The sequence below is a fragment of the Mus caroli genome, unplaced genomic scaffold, assembly GCF_978045245.1.
Source record: "Mus caroli unplaced genomic scaffold, Mus_caroli_1 scaffold_1, whole genome shotgun sequence".
NCBI lineage: Eukaryota > Metazoa > Chordata > Mammalia > Rodentia > Muridae > Mus > Mus caroli.
In genome coordinates, this window is record NW_028227256.1 from 63609646 (window position 1) to 63629662 (window position 20017).

Below are 20017 nucleotides of genomic sequence, written 5' to 3' on the forward strand. Positions count from 1 at the left end.
AGAATAAAATTTGAAAGGCTTGTCAGGCCAGTACTTAGTCGATTATTGAAGGGCTGGACATCATGCAGTTCATAAACATTTTTCAAAAGTTTAGCAGTTTACATTAGAGAAATGTAACTACTAAACATTGACAAAAATCCCATAACATACCTACATCGATGTGTGTGTGTGTGTGTGTGTGTGTGTGTGCGTATGTGTGTATGTTAGTCTTCATGTAGAAGTTAAACAGAGGTTTTGATTATGTTGAGATGAGTTTAAAATATATTCTATATGCTTAAATATTGACTATGTTGGCTATGAAATGTATACTATAAAGAAAATACCTATAAACCCATACAAATAATAAAGGAAACGATTTTTATGTTAGAATTATTTATTAAATAAGCACAGTGACTTATAAAATCAAATATATTTTGGGGCTATGATCCCATTCACCATGAGAATGAAAGGTAATCTATAAGTTAACTAGGATAAAATTTAAAATCCCCCAGGTCAAAAAATCAGGGCAGTACCACTTTCTTGGCCTTTTGGCTGAGAATATGCGTGGGAAATCCAGGAGACAGACAAACCTTCTCTGTGTTATAACACCTTCACATCATTTATATTTAATGCACAATTCATTTCTAAGTGCAAAAGTAGACATGTAAGTGGTTTTCTGGTTCTAAGCTGATATATTTTGCCTGTTAAAAACTATGCTGCTCAATTAGCATTAGAGGCCTTATGTTTGGTAATTACAAGTGTCTGAGTTGTGTACGTTTATATGTCTGTGCTTTGTTCCCTCTTTTGGACTTGTGATGCAAAATCTCTTTGATTGTGTCAGATATTTAAAAAGTATAGAGGTCAAAGAATTGTTAAATACTCAATAATAACCCTATATACCTTTATATATTTTAAGTGTGTTGGGCTGTTTGAGAAATGATTTTATTGGTCTGTCTGCCTTTTAATCTGGCTCTTTCACTCTCGTGTACGGAAGTCTATTGTTAACTTTTTCAATAAGCTAAGTAATGTTTTATCTTGGAAAAAAATAGACATGACCACTCTGAGAAATGGGGACTTACAGAGTGGGAGTGCTCTCGTCTTGGGACTTTTGAGATTTCCCATCTATTCCATTTATTGTGTCCTTAAACGTGTTGAATGTAATGTGCTGAATGTTTATGTGTGGTAACTAAAGTATATGTATGTGCATAAGACTGTCACAAGATGTATTCTCAGGAATACTGTTACCTGGAGTTTGAAGGAATAACTTAAAGAAAACAGTTAAGATAAAAGTTCAAGTTAATTGACAATCTTTTGTAATATTCAAAAATGTGACAAGAACTAATTATCACTTTTGATCGATATATTAGTAAAATTAGATTATATCTTAATCTGTGATGCTTAATAATATTTATCTCATTCAGAGGAAGGATAAAACAGGCACCCACTTTCCAGGTATTAAACAATTACATCCAATTAAAATTGCTCCTTTGGAAAGCAACTTTATAGAGAAACCTTGAGAAATAAAAATACATCATCCATGATAGTGAGTACCCATGTGTACTATCCAGATTAAAGCAGCTTACATCCTGGATGCAGAATTTTCTAGAACAGACATTTTTATTTCATTTGCAGCATTCAGTGTTTTCTATAATTCTATTAGATTATTTGATTCTTATGACAAGGGAAGTGAGTTACTGAGTGCATTGGAACAAGTCACTGAGAACAACAGTGTCAAGGGGCACCACTGGGCACATGGCAGTGCTGGAGGCATCTGTTGGTTTTCTGCTTCAAGCCTCCAAGAGTAACTTAAGCCAGGATGGCATCTCTCTTTTAGCATCTGTTCTTTTAGTCAGTAAAGAACTTTCTCCACTTTGCTGCCCACTCCTAGAGTTTCCGAGGAAATAATTGTGTGTGTACTGAGATCCATAGGGAAGAAAGGGTCATAAATGAATAGAATTATAGTCCAAAACATGAACTAAGTACCTTCCTTGAGTTACCCAGGATACTTTATCAGAGAACTTTCCCGAATTTGCTGCTGCCACATAGAGTCCCACTTTCGCTCTGTGACCTCACACTACCAATCCATGGCCTTGTGTCTCAGCAGTGAGTAAACTATCCCACTTCCTCATTTATTTTTGTGGGTCTCAACTGCAGCATTTCAGAAACAAACTTTGATCTGACACTCAGGAGAATAAACACAAATAGAGGGCAGAATGTATTTGGAAAAGTTTATGATAAATTTACTTATATTATTTAAAGATCATTTAGGATCATAAATCTACGTACCTCCATGATATTTTTAATAGTCACTGTGACCATGGGATTAAAGTCCTTTATTAGCCATTTTGTAGGTAAAGACAAAGGATTGACTACACAGCCAACTTCCTTCAGATGACTATAAAGTCTGTTATGAATACTGAATGACCAAAGAGCATGGAAAAATGCATCTGAATAAATACTGAGATGTTTATGAAAGATATTTATGAAAGCTGATGATTTCTGTGTTTGAATATGCACATATAATAAAATAAATCTAAGATCATTTAATGTGCTCAAATTTCATTTCTCTTCATTGGGAATGGGATAGCTCATTCAGGATCATTTTTCAAGACCTGGTCTGTGCCTTCCTTCATCTCTTGTTCTTCAGACTTCCACTCTAAAGTGGAAGCCTAAAGCCATTTTTAGCTTAAAGTCACTAACGGGTAAACACCCCCAGTCCCTCTACTGCCATATTTGATACCTACCTACTCCTGTTTCTCATCTTCTATCTTTCAAAATAAAGCAAAATGTAGATATGGAAGACAGCAAGCCAACTTGACTTCACTGCCCAGATTATGACCCGGAATGCTGGTATATCCCCAAGTCAGAATATTAAAGACTATTGTCTTCTAACTGTGTCCCCTGCAGAAACCACGGCATCTAAATTACCAGCATGCTTTTAATAAAACTATGAGAGCCCTATCCTTGTTCTTTAGGAATTGCTCTTGTTCTATCCACGTGTATCTTCATGTACCTTTTCATTTCTTCCTGGCCCAGACTCTGGATACATTTGACATTACGCCACTTATCCATTTCAATAATTATGGCTGAATAGCAACTCTATCAGACTGGCTACTGCAGAAATTCCTACACTGAGTACTCAGCAGTCACCAGTTATCAGCAGCTTGACTAAGGAACATCCCAGAAGAGAGGACTGTAAGAGATGGAGTGTGGGGAAAGTTCTACTGAATGCTGCAATTAATGATTGCATAAGCAACTGTGGCTCCCTGCACAAAACCTACAGACACGTGAAGTTATTTAAGTAGGAGAGGAGTTAATTGAGAAGAAGGGGTCAGGAGGAGTGGCTGGGGTAAGAGAGGGTAATGGGGTTGAATATGATCACAATATATGCTATACGTGTATGAAACAGAAAAAAAATTAAAAACAAATTTCCTACATTGTAGGTGGTAGTCTAGCTGATCAACCCGTAGAACTTCTTATATTGTACTCAATAAACTATTTTCCCTTTCAAAAGGAAAAGAAGCCAAAAGATCCTTGGAAATTCAAGACAGAAGGCAGAAGCTCTGCTCCTGGCTCCGCCAGCTGACGGCCCTCCCCCCCGTCCCCCCAGAAGGAGGCGGGACTTCCTCGCCGCAAGGCAGCTGCTTCCGGCAGAGTCCGGAAGAGAGTGCAAGGTGGGAGGGGGCGGAGCCAGTGCGGCGCGCCCAATCGGGACGGAGTCTTGGCTGGCCCGGGCTCTCGTGGGCTCACTCGCTCTAAGGAACCGGCACCATGGCGTCGGGCTGCAAGATCGGCCCGTCCATCCTCAACAGCGACCTGGCCAACCTGGGGGCCGAGTGCCTGCGCATGCTGGACTCGGGGGCCGACTACCTGCACCTGGATGTAATGGACGGGTAACTCCGCGGGGCTCGGGGCGGGCTGGCCGCGCGGGTCGGCGTCGCTGCACCTCAGCGAGCGCCTGTTGGGTGCACGGTGCCCCTGTGCGACGACGGGCTGCCTGGCCAAGCGCGCTGCCGAGGGCACCGAGCCGGCCCTGGCTGACTTCGGAGCTCGGTCCCCGGGCCTTTCCCCGCCACCCCGTAACCTGTGGTGATAGGACCCGGGAGCCACCTCCAGTGTTCAGGATCTTCCTCTCGTGAACTCGTAGAGAAACTGAGGCCCAACGGGACAGGCGCGACTTGCTCGCTCGCTCGAACTCAGATAACTTAACTAGTTCTCGACAAAGCCGGGAGACAGCCTCTGCCGAGGCTGTGAGCTTGACACCTGGATGGGCTTCCGGAGTTCGACCACTTGCCGACTTGTCTTAGGCAAGTCGGCTTTAGCCTTGATTGGGACTCGGGTTCAGTGTGAGGAAAATGGAAGGATTATTGATCATAGAACGCTTCCGCGTCTTGGGGAACTTGAAACGAGCGAGTCCAGTGCCTGGCGTGTAACAGATTCTCTGCAGTTGTTAGTTGTATCGAATAACCCATTCGAATTCTGATTTTCCTGTCTATTTTCTCTTCAGGCACCCTGCTCTTCAGGGAGGTCAGTTTTTTGTAAGTAATTTTTAAGCACTGTAGTTATAATGCTCAGAATCAGGGTACAAGTTTCCTAAGTTGGTTCTAAAGTGAGGAAACAAAACCTAGACCCAAAGGAGGCCGGAGGACTTGCTCAAGATTACAGAAGCTTGTGACAGACTTGGAACGTGAATCGTCTTGGCTTTTTGACTAGCATTTCCCACCGAAAGTTCACATAAAGTTATAAAAGACCTTGGGGGTGAGATAGAAAAATAAATTTATTTCAAATAAGCAAAATCTGTTTGCCCTCAGTCACATTGGCAAATATGTGTTATTTGCCCCAGTTTCGTTTCTTGTTGGAGGTGTTGCTGTTCTTTCTGGTTTTTTTGAGACAGGGTCTATAATAAATCTTAACTGGCCTCAAACTCAAAATCTTGCCTCAGCTTCCCAAATGCTGGGATTACGGGCACGGGTCCCCACATTCAGTTACACCAATTCTTTTTAACATCACTGCTGTTTTGTCCATAGCAGTTTTGTCTCTTTTGGCTCTCTGTGGTTAGATCTCGTTTTTCTTAACACTTACTTGAAAGCCCTTGACCGACTAGAATGTCTACCACCGAGATGGTGTTGATTTTGGTGCCTGAGAAAATGTAGGGGGTCCTAGCATGGCACAGACTGCAGGTATAAGTGAGTCTGCTTGATGCAGAGGGGATGGATGGAGACCATTGCTTTCACTTTACTAATACAAGTGTTGGTGATAGCAGTACTTAGAAGCAGTTGGCATTCAGTTCAGGTGCTTTCTTCTTTTTCTTTTCTCTTTTGATGTTTTGAGACAACTTTGGCTGTCCTAGAACTCATGCTGTACACCAGGCTTGCCTCACCTGCTTCTGCCTCCTGAGTGTGCCCAGCTTTTTAACCTTATTTTTAAACGTCTTTAGTTTTTGAGATTCAATATAATATAACTAAATCATTCCCCCTTCCCTTTCCTCCCACAAAACCCTCCCACAGACCATACACCTCCTTGCTCTTTTTCCAAAACCATGACCTTTTAAAATATTAATTATTAAATTCATGTGTAAAAATACATACACACATATATCCCTAAATACATAAATTTGACCTGCTCAGTCTGTATAATGCCACTTGTGTGTATATTTTCAGAGCTGGCCATTTGGTATTGGATGAGACTGTGTCTCCTGCTCTCAGTATTCCTTAGATATCTGGTCTCTTGTGTAGGGCCAGGGCTCTGTGGGCTGTCCAGGTACTCTTTGAGGTTAATATGTTATCGTGAAGAGTAAGGTATAGTGCTATGTCTCTCTCTCCTGATGTACTGCGAACTTTCTAAGAGCAGGATCTGACTTTCCTTGGTAAGAGACGTTAAAGCATGTTGTCATTGCTTAGTAATAGTAGAAAGCATCTCTGAGAATCACCGTTGCTCCCCCTTCCCCCAGCAGACCCCCTTCCCCATATCAGACTTAAGTTAGTAAATAAGGCAAAAAAAATTATTTTAAATTGTTCTACTTTTAACAATTTTTATGCCTTTAAATCTATACCTACCTTTTTTCTTTCCTTTGAAGTAAAAGCTATTTCTATTCATCATTTGCAAAATAGGAAACCAGTTTGGGGAAGTACAGCCTCTTTCCCTTCACCCTGGCAGAATAGACAAAGCCTGATGTACTGTAATGTCTCCAGAAGAGAGCTGTGTGATCCCTTTACAAAGGTGGCCAGCCTTGAGGCAGTTCCCTCCCTCCTCTGCTTACTCTCTACCCCTCAGTTTTCTCCTCTGTCTCAAACTGATCTTATCTGGAAAGTCAGAAACTAGGCTAAGAAACCCTAGGTGGCCAGACACAAGTATGGTTAAATATCTGAAGTAAAGGACTGGTTCGTTTTTCTGGAAACACATTTTGAGAAAAGCACAAAAGACACCATGGCAGAATGCTAGCTGGAATGTGCTGATCCCAACTATGGGAGCAGCGCACAGGGCTACTTCTAAATTAGTCATTGGCATTTAATTTAAGTTGGAGAGATTTTATATAAATACTGAATTTCTGACTTTTGCCAGAGAGATCAAAGATTTGGAATTCTCTTCTGTATTCTGGTTAGGCCTTGATTGTGTGGAATTGAACAAGGCAAGCATCTGTAACCAGTTTCTCATTGTATCCTGGGCCCTACCCTCTCTAGCCTGTCTCACCTGCTCAGTTTTCCTCCTTAACGTTGTCTGCCAGCTGCCACCAGCCAAAGACTCTCCAGTTCCTGATCCCCGGGGAGATTTTCTGGTTCCTGTCTTGGTGCATTTTGTACCAGCCTTAATCCTCTTAAATTTTGTTTGTTGGTTTGTCTGCAGTAGACTGCCTTCCAGTTATTACTAAAGTATAGGGATGCTGATGGAACCTGATAAGAGAGGAGACTTAGATTCCCGTGTTACAGCAGCTATGGATCGTCCCCAGCAAGTCCCCAGTTTCAGGCAGGAGGAACCCTTTGTTACACTTTCCTTCTGAGGAGGGTTGTGGGGAATGTCAGAGTGAAATAGTGATGAAGCTGGCGTTTCTGGTGAATTACTTTGCTTTCAAGTCAATTAATTTAGGATTTCCTATTCTGGTAAGAAATCTGAGGCATTTGATAAAAAGTCATGTTCTTTGGTTTTTGGAACTTCAGTACCTCTCATAAAGAGGCTGGAAATCCTTGGATAATTCATGTTGTCCGGCATTTCCAAAACACCTGATTTCATGCCTAGGTTTTTGCACCTTTTAGTTATGGCTTAGCCACAAGCTTTAGTTTCTCATGAAAATGTTGGTGCATATTGAGCTCTTAGTGAATTTATTAAACCCAGTTCATTGAGTTTATCATCAGGAGCACAAATTGTTCACCTAACTTGGAGGATGGTAGTTTTACATGTTATTCTTGTGTTTCTCAAGTAAATTTGTATTTATTAGATTCTCAGCTTCTCAGCCCATAATATTTGTCATGATTGTTTTAATAATAAATGGAACCTAAATTTGAGCAAACTAATTTTCAAGAGCACACCGTAAAAGCACAGTACATGTGATTGAAGATTTAATGTAAAGTTGTAGAACAGTCTGTTGGGTTGCTGCCTGCTTGCCTGTCCCGTACTTCTGGTGTAATTAACATTGGTGTGTGATTGAGCCCTGACAGTAATGGCCCTTGGATAGGCAGTGGAATAATCTTTTAAATACTAGAGACTGAACCTCCAGGGATCAGTTGGTTAGAGAACATAGCCATGGCCCGCTTGTTCTGACCCTCTCTGGTCTATCCCGAGAATGTGGGTTGCTCTTCCCTCCCCAGGACTATTTGTTCTAGTATCTGTACTGGCAGGTGAATGCTGAGACTGCGCTTTGTAGCCTCATTGCCTGTGCTAACTCCTCCTGCCAGCACTTACTGATTGTATGACACTGGACTAGAAAAAGCCTTAACTGTGGATGACTCTCTTTTACTCCCTGTTGCATCTAATCAGTTGTTGACAGGCCCTCTCTTTTTATTTTCCTATTTTTGTCATTTTTATCGATTCTTAGCATTAACACCTGCCTTCCTTCTTGCACTTATTGCCCACTCCATCTTTGTGCTTTATTGTATGTATTTTATTACTTCTTAAGAAGCCCTCATACCTCACTTGATAGTTACAGTGCAATAAACTCCGAACACCTGCGTGTAACATTGAACATCCTTAATCTGATGGCGCCTACTCCTGCTTTGGTCAACACCCTTGTCCCTTTGACCTAAGCTTGCTTATTTTTGCCTTCTCTTCCTTTTCAGCTTTTCTGGTCCTACAGATATCAATGTTTGATAAGTCCTGTGATCTTCTAATATTTCAGAATTCTACAGAATACTTAAAGTATTTATTATAATCTTTCTTTTGCTATTTTCTTTCTTCACATTTCTGTGGTCATTATTGTTAAGCTTTTCTCAGAGTCTACATTTCAGGACCATAGCACTGTAGTTTATTTATTTATTTTTTTTGTTAACGCAGCAGTTGAGTGTGATTCCATGTACTTGTTCTGGGAGTTCGTCGTCTTCCATCCCATGGTTCTATTCATTAAGAGCTTGATCGGCCATTTAGTGAGGACTGGAAGGGGTGCAGATTGAATTCCTCTCATCCAAAATTCTTGTGAGCAGAATTGTCTCAGATTTGGGGTTTTATTTGGATTTCAGAATATTTGTGTGCACCTCGTATTGAAGGAGTGTAAAGGTTAAGTGCGTTGGGTTGGTGTCAGCCTGACTTAATTTGGATTCTGTCCCACAGATTATGAACCAGGTGATTGAAGGCTGTTAGTTTCCATGTTCTTCAAAGAGGCTGTAAATCATACCTGTTTTTACCAGTCTGAGGTATGAAGAAAGTTATAACACCTGGCGTGAACTGAGCTCTCAATACACTATGACTAGCTCCAATAAGCATTGTTATTTTTTTTTTAATGGTTATTATTTAAAGGGTTTAAACAATAGTTTAGTGGCCTGTGGTTGAAGTAGATTAGAGGCTAAGATTTGGGACGCCTGTGATAGAATCCTGTATTAACCGGTGCTCCCCTTGAGCAAGTCTGGAAGTGTCTTTTGTCATCTTTCCATCTCTGCTTGCTGTGGACTATGAATTGCAGACTTGTCATTATGAAGATATATGTGACAGCACACATCAATTGTAAACTTGATCTTACCTGGTTATTTCTGTTTAATTTGTCTAATACTAAAAATGTTAAGGATTATTGGGGGTGGGGGTGGGAATGGAATTCTAAACTTTCCTTGTTCTCTTGTTAGAATTCATATTGAAAAATGCAGAAGTGGGATTGGAAATGTTCTTGGAGTAAGATTTTCCTTTTGTCTTGCAGGCATTTTGTTCCCAATATCACTTTTGGTCACCCTGTGGTTGAAAGCCTCCGAAAGCAGCTAGGCCAGGACCCTTTCTTTGGTAAGTGGGTTGTTATACCATTTAAAACTGCTTCTATTGCTTAAATAAAGGAGAGGGGTTGGTTGGTCAAGTTTATCTTGCACCCTTTTCCTAATTTCTCCTCTGCTCCTGCATCATGAGCTTGATCTTAGCAGTCAAACACCTTGCCTTCCCCAGGGCCTTGACACAGATTCTACCTGGAAAAACTCTTGTGTGAGGGTCTCCCGTCAGCCCTAGTTGTTTGTCATCTCCTCAGAGAGGCCTTTCAAAGCATGGAGTCCAAGTTAACTCTTCTCTACTGTTCAGTGAGACAGATTGACTTTACCCACTGTGCAGTCTATTCTTTGACCTCACTTTAGTTTATCAGACTCTAAGATCCAAAGGTAGAGCTAGAACTCACCTTGTGATTTTCTATTATTATAGTTCACTGGTTTGGATGTTTTGCCTGAATGTGCATGTGTGTACCTTCAGGCCAGAGGATGGCATTGGATTCGCTGGAATTGGAATTACAGAAGGTTTTGAGCCATTATGTGGGTGCAAGGAACTGAGCCAGGGTCCTGGATGAGCATCCTGTCCTCTTAAGTGCTGAGTCACCTCTCCATCACCAACCTTTGCTTTTCTCTAGGCTAAACACATGCGATTACACTTATTGTGACTACTAGTTGACTTTATGAAGCAAACAACCAATTTCCTTCTTCCATTGTAGGCTTTCTGCAGATACAGTTCCTTTCAGTGTTATAGGGTAGGAAGTCTGAAGGGTTTTGTCCATTTTGGCTGTGGTTTCTTTTTAGATCATTGCAAACTAGAAGTTATTTGAACTGAAATGAATCCAAGTTTATAATGTTTTCTGTAACTTGTATAACTAAGTGAATCTTAAGGTTTTTTTGCCAGTAGAGCAATTTTGTGAATGTCTCTAGCTGTACAGTTCAGTGTGGTAGCTCTAAAACCCATATTTAGGTACTTTAACTAAAATAAAAATTTAGTTTGTAACTTACAATAGTCACAAGTCCTTGGTAGCCACATGTGTCTTTTGACTATTATCAGCAGAGCAGACACAGGACATTCCTACTAAGGCAGACCGTCCTGAATGCAGGCTCTAGTGAGCGTGTCCATGCTGAGTGCAGCATCTAACAAGTGTGTCCAGCCTTTTGACATACAACATGCTATTGTCTTCTACAAAATTCACATCTGAGAATCAGAGTTGAGATATAAAAACTAAAGAAAACCAGGCACCTCATGAGGAACAGTTACAGTTTTGCGTGGGTCTTATTCATAGCCATCCCTCACCTTACTCAGGCTGAAAAGATGCATCTGTTTTGAGAGAACCAAAGAAAATGTGAATATTACCTCATGTTTGCTAACATGTTCATCTTTTTAAATTTCATGTAGTTGAATATAATCTTGTGTTAAACATTATTGCTTTGGAAAGGAGTTTTCAAAGTAAGAGTCTTCTTGAATATGCTAGTAATCTGTGCCAGGACTTTAAAATTACATGTTACACTATGAGAAATGATTAAATAAATCACTCTGTTCCCACATCTCACTGCTGTCTTTCTCATGTGTTTATTGGTCTTTCCTCTTATATTCTGATTCACATTCTCACTTCTCATTAATTTTTATATATTTTTATCATCAGTCTTTCCTGATACAATGCCAGTCCCATATATCTACTTTTTCTTCTTGGATTTAGGTAGTTATGTATGATGTTTGTGTATATAAATTTGCTAATTAATGTAAAATAGATTGCTAACAAGATGATGTACATATTTTTAAACAAGGACTATCTTGACTGAATATTTGCAACTGCAGGAAACAGCATCATTTTCTTGCACACCTATGTTAAAGCCTAACATAATTAAACACAGTGATTAGTAAGCAACGACTGGTGATAAACTAGAACAGGACAATGTACTGTAATGGTGTGAATATATTCTTTGTGGGTTTTTTTTTCTTTCTTTTTTTTTTTATTAGATATTTTCTTTATTTACATTTCTAATGTTATCCCCTTCTCTAGTTTCCCCTCCAAAAATCGCCTATCCTCGCCCTCCCACCCTCCCTGCTCCCCAACCCACCCATTCCCACTTGCTAGCCCAGGCATTCCCCTATACTGGGACATAGAACCTTCACAGAACCAAGGGCCTCTCCTCCCACTGGTGACCGACTAGGCCATCCTCAGCTACATATGCAGCTAGAGCATGAGTATCTCTGTGTGTTTTCTTTGATTGTCCCAGGGAGCTCTGGGGTTACTGGTTAGTTCATATTGTTGTTCCTCCTAGGGGGCTGCAAACCCCTTCAGCTCCTTGAGTACTTTCTCTAGCACCTTCATTGGGGACCCTGTATTCTGTCTAATAGATGACTGTGAGCATCCACCTCTGTATTAGACAGGCACTGGTAGAGCCTCTCAGGAGAAAGCTGTGTCAGTCTCCTATCAGCAAGCTCTTGTTGTCACCTGCAATAGTGTCTTGGTTTGGTGGTTGTTTATGGGATAGATCCCCAGGTGGGACAGTCTCTGGATGGTCATGCCTTCAGTCTCTGCTCTGAACTTTGTGTTTGTAACTCCTTCCATGGGTGTTTTGTTCCCCCTTCTAAGAAGGATTGAAGTGTTCTCACTTTGGTCTTCCTTCTTGAGTTTCATGTGTTTTGCAAATTGTATCTTGGGTATTCTGAGCTTCTGGGCTAATATCGACTTATCAGTGAGTACATATCATGTGTGTTCTTTTGTGATTGGGTTACCTCACTTAGGATGATATCCTCCACATCTGTCCATTTGTCTGCAAATTTTATGAATTCATTGTTTTTAATAGCTGAGTAGTACTCCACTGTGTAAATGTACCATATTTTCTGTATCCATTCCTCTGTTGAGGGACATCTGGGTTCTTTCCAGTTTCTTGCTATTATAAATAAGGCTGCTGTGAACATAGTGGAGCATGTGTCCTTATTACAGGCTGGAGGATCTTCTGGGTATATGCCCAGGAGAGGTATTGCTGGATCTTCCAGTAGAACTGTGTCCAATTTTCTGAGGAACTGTCAAACTGATTTCCAGAGTGGTTGTACAAGCTTGCAATCCCACCAACAATGGAGGAGTGTTCTTCTTTCTCCACATCCTCGCCAGCATCTGCTGTCACCTGAGTTTTTGATCTTAGCCATTCTGACTGGTGTGAGGTGGAATTTCAGGGTTGTTTTGATTTGCATTTCCCTGATGATTAAGGATGTTGAACATTTTTTTAGGTGCTTCTCAGCCATTCAGTATTCCTCAGTTGAGAATTCTTTGTTTAGCTCTGTACCCCATTTTTAATAGGTTATAGTGTCTGGAGTCACTTCTTGAGTTCTTTGTATATATTGGATAGTAGCCCTCTGTTGGATGTAGGATTGGTAAAGATCTTTTCCCAATCTGTTGGTTGCCGTTTTGTCTTATTCATGGTGTCCTTTGCCTTACAGAAGCTTTGCAATTTTATGAGGTCCCATTTGTCAATTCTTGATCTTACAGCACAGGCCATTGGTGTTCTGTTCAGGGATTTTTTTTCCCTGTGCCCATATCTTCAAGGCTCTTCCCCACTTTCTCCTCTATAAGTTTCAGTGTCTCTAGTCTTATGTGGAATTCCTTAATCCACTTAACTTTGAACTTTGTATAAGGAGATAAGAATGGATCAATTCACATTCATCTACATGATAACCACCAGTTGAGCCAGCACCATTTGTTGACAATGCTGTGTGTTTTTTCCACTGGATGGTTTTAGCTCCCTTGTTAAAGATCACGTTACCATAGGTGTGTGGGTTCATTTCTGGGTCTTCAATTCTATTCCATTGACTTACCTGTCTGTCGCTGTACCAGTACCATCCAGTTTTAATCACAATTGCTCTGTAGTACAGCTTTAGGTCAGGCATGGTGATTCCACTAGAGGTTCTTTTATTGTTGAGAATGGTTTTTGCTATCCTAGGTTTTTTATTATTCCAGATGAATTTGCAAATTGCCCTTTCTAACCCGGTGAAGAATTGAGTTGGAATTTTGATGGGGATTGCATTGAATCTGTAGATTGCTTTCAGCAAGATAGCCATTTTGACTATATTAATCCTGCCAATTCCTGCCAAGATGGGAGATCTTCCTATCTTCTGAGATCCTCTCTGATTTCTTTCTTCAAAGACCTGAAGTTCTTATCATACAGATCTTTCACTTCCTTATATAAAACTTACCATGTTTCTATTTCTAGAATTTTTTGTTTAAGTTTTGTAAAAATAACTTACATAGCATAAATATGTGGGTGTTTTGCCTGCAGGTTTGTCTAGGAACCACTTGCATGCTTGGGGCCCGCAGAGGGTATATGTGGGGCTTGGATCTCTGAGACTGGAGTTAGACAGTTTCAAGCTGCCAAATAGGTGCTGGGAATAGAACAGTATTCTAGAAGAGCAGCCAGAACTTCTAACTCCTGAGCCATCTCTTCAGCCTTCTGTTTAACATTTTAAACCACACTTGACACCAGAAAACCTCCAAAATGAAGCTGGGCAGTAAGCTCTCTTTAATAGTGTGTGTGCCGATTCGTACTGTGAAATGTCTTAATTCAAATATCTAACACATAACACCTGTATTGTATATCTAGCCAGTATCAACTAGAGAGCGCCAGACCCTGTTCTAGGACTGTTGCTTTTACATGAAGTTTTTAATCTACTGCCATGTTTTTGTTAGTTTAGAAATACATGCTGCTTGTATTATCTAGCTCTTTTCCAAAGCTTTTGAATTTTATAATATTAGTTTTATTCTGAAGTGTTAGAATTTATTTATAAAAATGTGTCTTAGCAACACCAAAAATGGACTTCCTCTGACCAAAAAAAAAAAAAAAAAAAAAAAAATGCTCATTACTCTCCGTGCTGCCCTGTACAGAACTGAGAATTGGTCACAGGATATTTTTTGTGGTCTTGCCTCTTTGAAGCAACCATTTCCTCATGAAACACATTCAGTTTTCGTAAATGGTGCTTTTATTTCCTCCGATGAGGTAATAAGAGCCCAGTCATGCTGAGCCCAGAGTTTTTCCTTCTCTGTTTTAACTATCCTTAGGCCTAGCCTAGAAGCTTCTAGCCTCTGTATAATCTTATCTTCCAAGCTGTCTGAAACAGTCTGGCTTTTCTTGGCTTCTGACTGAAATGCTCTGTCTGGCCTCATACTAATTTTGGCAATATGTTCTAATCTTCTGGCTCGGTCTCATTCTTTAGCTACTTCTGTCTTCTCTTGTGTCTAGCTTGCTCTCTACTGTCTCTATAAAACTGTCCAGGTAAAACTGCCTTGCATACACACCACCTGCCAAACCATGCATTTTTCCTCTCTTGCTGCTCTTAAGTGGCCTTTCTTTGTCTACTGTTCTCATATGTGTTGGGTGTATCCTATCTGACTTATTCTAGTAAGTGTTTCTCTGATTTGTCACTTTGTCTGCCCCTCAATTAGATGTCACTTTACAACATGGCTGCTTTCTTCAACTAAAACTTACCTTCATTGTTAAAGATTAGAGGTATGTACTTAATCTAGAGTATGTCTGCAATCTGCAGGATCATATCTTTAGATGTGATCCCTTGCCAGAGCAGCCATGTTGCTGGATTAGAATTGCTCTACAGGTTTTAGAAACTTTAAGAAGACTATGTCTGTGTTTAAGTACATCAAACTTTAGGCTGCCACCTGCCCTCCCAGCTTGCTTTCTCTCTGTCATTCAGTGAACTGCAGCTCTCCTCTTCTTGCTCAGGCCAAATCCTTGGCAGCATCTACAATTTCCTTTCACATTTTATACAGCTATGCATCCAGAACAGGACTTTCTCCCGGGTTCCTGGCACAGTAGCCCCTGTGGTTGGCCCTTATCACTTGAATGAAACGTTTGTTTTCTCCATCTCATCAGGAATAAATCCCAGCAGCCTACAGAGCTCCGTTGTCCTCCCTACCTGCCAGTTTCTTTGACATCATGTCCTCCTAGTATGGCCCAGTCTCAGTTGTGCTGGCGTTAGCTGTTCAGCCTAACTCATATTTTATCTTATTTTGCATACTATCTCACTAAGAACGACCCCAAAGGCAGTAGAGAAACAGCTCGATTTCTAGGACCTAGAGCATCCATTACTGTAGCAGTTCAATAAGGTCAATGAAAAAGCATATGTAAAGAATCACATGGAGCTTTCCGGAAGAGAACAAGGCTGTATAGGTAGTGTAACTTCTTTAAACCTTTGAAAGTAGCATTTCCTGGACTTAGATCTCAGTTTTCTGATTTCATTTCTTTTTACATATAGCAGATGTGCTTTTTGTGGAAAAACTATTTCATAAGTGAATATAACCAGACTGTATCTTTAGAATAAAGACTATAACAAAGTATAACTAAACACTTTTTAATGCCAGAATAGTTTATGTACATAATGACAAAATAAATAAACCTATAGGCTGACTTCATCCTATGAGCTGGGTATATTCCTCTCAGTAATGTATAGGAGACGTCTTTTCTTCCTAGATATGCACATGATGGTGTCTAGGCCAGAACAGTGGGTAAAACCAATGGCTGTGGCAGGTGCCAATCAATATACCTTTCATCTTGAGGCAACTGAGAACCCAGGGGCTTTGATTAAAGACATCCGGGAGAATGGGATGAAGGTAAGTTGATGATAGGAGTCTTATTTTATACTAGTGCCTGTCAGAGCTGGTAAGATGGGTGGGAGAAAATGAATGATAGGGAAAGGTCTGGACATGGGCAGTTGGTTTTTAAAGAAATAAAGATAGAAAATATAAATCTGGGCAGCTAGGGAGGACCTGGAAGGAGTTGAGGGCATGATCAAATATATTGTAAGAAGAATAACTGTTTAATAAGAACAAAAAATAAGGTAGCAAAAATAAATCTAAGTTAAACAAAAACAAAACAAAAAACCTGTTATACTCTGATTTTCATTTTGTTTTGTAAGATGAGGTTTTTTGTTTTTGTTTTAACTAGGCCACTATAATACAATAGGAAAATAATGTGATTTAGCATCTGTTTGTTACAGGTTGGCCTTGCCATCAAACCAGGAACTACAGTTGAATATTTGGCCCCATGGGCTAATCAAATAGATATGGCCTTGGTAATGACCGTAGAACCTGGGTTTGGAGGGCAGAAATTCATGGAAGATATGATGCCTAAGGTAAAAGAAATACTCTATTCTGGGTAAGGTTTTTGTTATAGTTGTCTATTCAGTAGACATAACTGCAATATATGTCATTGAGACATGTCCTATTTTGGAAGTGAAGGGACAGAGATGCCTTCAGATACTATAATACAGCATGATAAGTTTTAAACTTATTTTTGTGACCTTTGCAGTCTTCATAAAGCTATCACAAATTGAATGTCATTTGCTGAACTGCTTTTACAAACATAATATGCTTAGTCTATTGAAGTGATCCCCAGTAATGTTTGTATGCAGTGTGGGTGGGCTTAGCCGTTTCATGGCTAGTGTTAGCTGCAGTGTTTTGTGTGCTTGCTTCCCCCTGCATGTCCACTGTAGAAGTCACTGTTTGTTCGTGTATGTCTAGGTTCACTGGTTGAGGACCCAGTTTCCAACTTTGGATATAGAGGTCGATGGCGGAGTAGGTCCTGACACTGTTCAGAAGTGTGCGGAGGTGAGATGACTCCTCAACTGGGACCGGGACAGTTCCCATAGCTGATACCTGCAGGACACTCTCAGCACCAAAGGATTGCTCAAATAGATTTTTTTTCCTTGAGAAAGTATTTTTTTGTTCAAATGTAGGATTAGAAAGTAAAGAACAAGTGAACTAACATAAATTGTTAAATAGTGAATCCTGGTCTCCAAAAGGAATAAGTTGCCCTTAGCAAAACCTCTAAGTTCTTTTAAAAGATAACTTCTCAACTGGAGAAAAGTAGATACATTTAACTGGCCTAATAATGCTGTCTTTAGAATTTAAAAATTATTAGCTACCTGTTTGTGTTTTATAAGAAGTGACTAAGATGCAGTTCTGATGAAAATCAAGGCCGAGTTCTCATTTACCAAGTTTAGACTGTTTTGCCTAGGGAGCTACCCTAGCTTTGATCTGCTTCTGGGTGTCATTAGATGGCAGCCCTTCCTGAGAACAAGTCAAATGGCTCGTTTTTATTCCTCTTCTTCTATGGTGGCCATACTTTTCTGCCTGATACCAACGATTAAAGCTTGGCAGTTACTAAGAAAGTAGAGAAATGAGGGATGGGAGAAATTTGAGTTTTAAGTTCAAGGCCAGCTTAGCAAGGCTACACATAGCAAGACCTTAACTTTAAAAAACAAACTAAAAGGCTTGGCAGTGGTCCTTCCAAAGCAGCAGGGCAGAGGGTTACTGAGCAGGCCATCCTTTACATACTATTATGTTGGGTTTTTTTTTTTAAAGAAAACAAAATTTTTCTGTTGTGCTGTTCCTGCTCAAATTAAGAGACATGTTAATCAATAAATTTTAATTCCTGAAAAGAGTATTTTTGATGGAACCCTGTGCTATCAGGTAACTGGGTCTAATTGGAGAATTGTTCCTCAGCTTGTAGTTTTCCAGCTTCCTGCTGAGACTTGCACAACATATTGGGTTTCCCTCAGATCAAATCCCAGGCCCTAAGTTTGGAGTTCTCTCATTTGAGGTTGTTAGGGTATATGTAACACCACGCTCCCTCCCATTTCCTTGTCTCCATATTTAAAAATATCACCCAGCTCTCTAAGCCATAGTGGAACCTAAGAATGCATTGAGAGATAATTTTACATTCTTTTTGGCACAAAATGGCAAGGCACTGTTTGTGATTTTTTTGGTTAGCTTCTGCTTTCATATTGTCTCCTTTCAGACTGTCTAGAAGTGAACAGATACAATATTTCCTTAGTGTCTGTGGCCATTGAAATGCATAGAAAGAAACAAACAGATGCAACCGTTTCCTTAGTGTCTGGAGCCATTCATATGCATAGGAAAGACCTGAATGGAATTCAGGTCCTAGAGTTTAATGCTTTACCTAAGTAGTTGCAGAGATACTGTGTGCAGCTTAGGGGTAGTTAACCCAACAGTCCAGTGGCTTGGTAGACTTATTTACAAATGATAGTGTGGCCTCATTTATAAGCATTTCCCTTCTTAACTCAGTGAATTAAGAGTGCTACAGTCAGCTTCTGGAAAAATGATGACAGAAGCAAGGGTGGAAATGCTAGTCCTGAACTTAGGTTTCGATTTTTTCCCTGCTAACACATAGCTGTGTACTTCTTACAGGCAGGAGCTAACATGATTGTGTCTGGCAGTGCCATTATGAGGAGTGATGACCCCAGAGCTGTTATCAACTTACTAAGAAACGTTTGCTCAGAAGCGGCTCAGAAACGTTCCCTTGATCGATGAAGCCACAAGGAATCCAGTTTCTGCTCATGAAACCTTTTTTACTGGAAAAAGGAATATTGACTACCAAATCACATTGCAATCGAAGCAGTGCTGCATTCCAGTGATTAAAATCAATTGTGCAGGATGTTCAAGAGGTTAGAAATAACTACCTTTATAGAGATGTCATTTAGAAATTTAGCGTGATGAAAATATTCATGTTTATACTGGGAGAATGATTTTTTGTAAAGAGTGAAAATATGATTTCTTAAGATTACAGACAGAAATGTGTCTTAATGGCTAAAGAGGAAAATTAGATACTATGAAAAACATTTTTCTGTATTTTTACAAAGAATGTTCTGTTGATTCCCTGGTTTATTCCTAAAGCAAATGACATCCATATTTTCTCTAGTTCATGTCATTTGTGATCTGTTTATATGCCTGAGAATATGAATGGAATGAGACTAAAATTAGAAGCTTTGGTGGGGTGGCATGTCATGGTCTGCATTTGAATTATTTTTACTTTTTAATCTTACACTTGGTTTATTAGAAACTATAGAAAATAATGTATGAAGCCTAGGGTTTCTGAAATGCAAGCACAGACTTATCAAGGTATTTTCTTTGTCACAGCAGACTACTCTGTAATTCCCTCCTGCCCCTGGGTCTCACCTAACCACCCTTCTTAGGGGCATGAAATAACCAGAGGCAGAAAGGAACCATACAGTTTCTCTTGGAAGTGCCACTGGGTTGGATACCAATAGAACAGAGTACCCTATCCTAGCTCTTTAACATTAATAAACTCACCCAACTGTTTTCACTATAAACTCTTATGTATATTGAATGGAACTATAACTATTGTGCATTTGAGAATTAAAAGCATAACATGATTTTGGAAGGCTTATAGTTGTACTCCTAGACTGTAGAAGATGCTCAACACAAAATGGCAAGCATCATGTCTGTTTTATGAGTTATTAATCACTTTTGTATAATCATATTAACTGCTAAATTGTCCTATAATTGTTAGAACAGGTATTTTATTTTTCCTATTTTAAGACTAAAAACCATAAAGCTCTCCAGTAGCCTGGTACATAGAAAGGGTCCAGTCAGAAGCAGTTTTCTGGTGTGTACTGCTGCTCTGACTACAAACAGAGCTCCTGAAGTGGATTAGAAAAAAAAGGTTTTACTTTTCTTATTTTCAGTGTCACTGTATCCTCTGCAGAATCAGAGTAAGTCAAGAATATTCTGGAAGTATAGATTTTGACTCCAAGGATAGATGGATGGATATATATATATATAATGTCTAAGAAGGAAGAAGTAGGCTAAGAGATGATAGAA

General features: G+C 39.8%; 1 protein-coding gene across 4 annotated transcripts; it reads left to right on the top strand.

The window, feature by feature from the left end:
* Positions 1–3671: 3671 nt before the first annotated feature.
* Rpe (ribulose-5-phosphate-3-epimerase) lies at positions 3672–19506 on the top strand. 4 transcript variants are annotated; one of them, XM_085838137.1, is made up of 7 exons: positions 3672–3861; positions 4487–4521; positions 9314–9393; positions 15846–15985; positions 16372–16506; positions 16895–16981; positions 18584–19506. In XM_085838137.1, exons 1-7 carry the CDS (start codon positions 3751–3753, stop codon positions 18704–18706), a joined length of 711 nt encoding a protein of 236 aa, XP_085694263.1. In that variant the 5' UTR covers positions 3672–3750; the 3' UTR covers positions 18707–19506. The 4 variants fall into 4 exon arrangements, with proteins under 4 accessions (XP_085694263.1, XP_029332581.1, XP_021036438.1 ...); XM_029476721.2 differs by having other exon boundaries at positions 4487–4517; XM_021180779.3 differs by lacking the exon at positions 4487–4521 and having other exon boundaries at positions 3674–3872.
* The last annotated feature ends 511 nt before the right edge of the window (positions 19507–20017 follow it).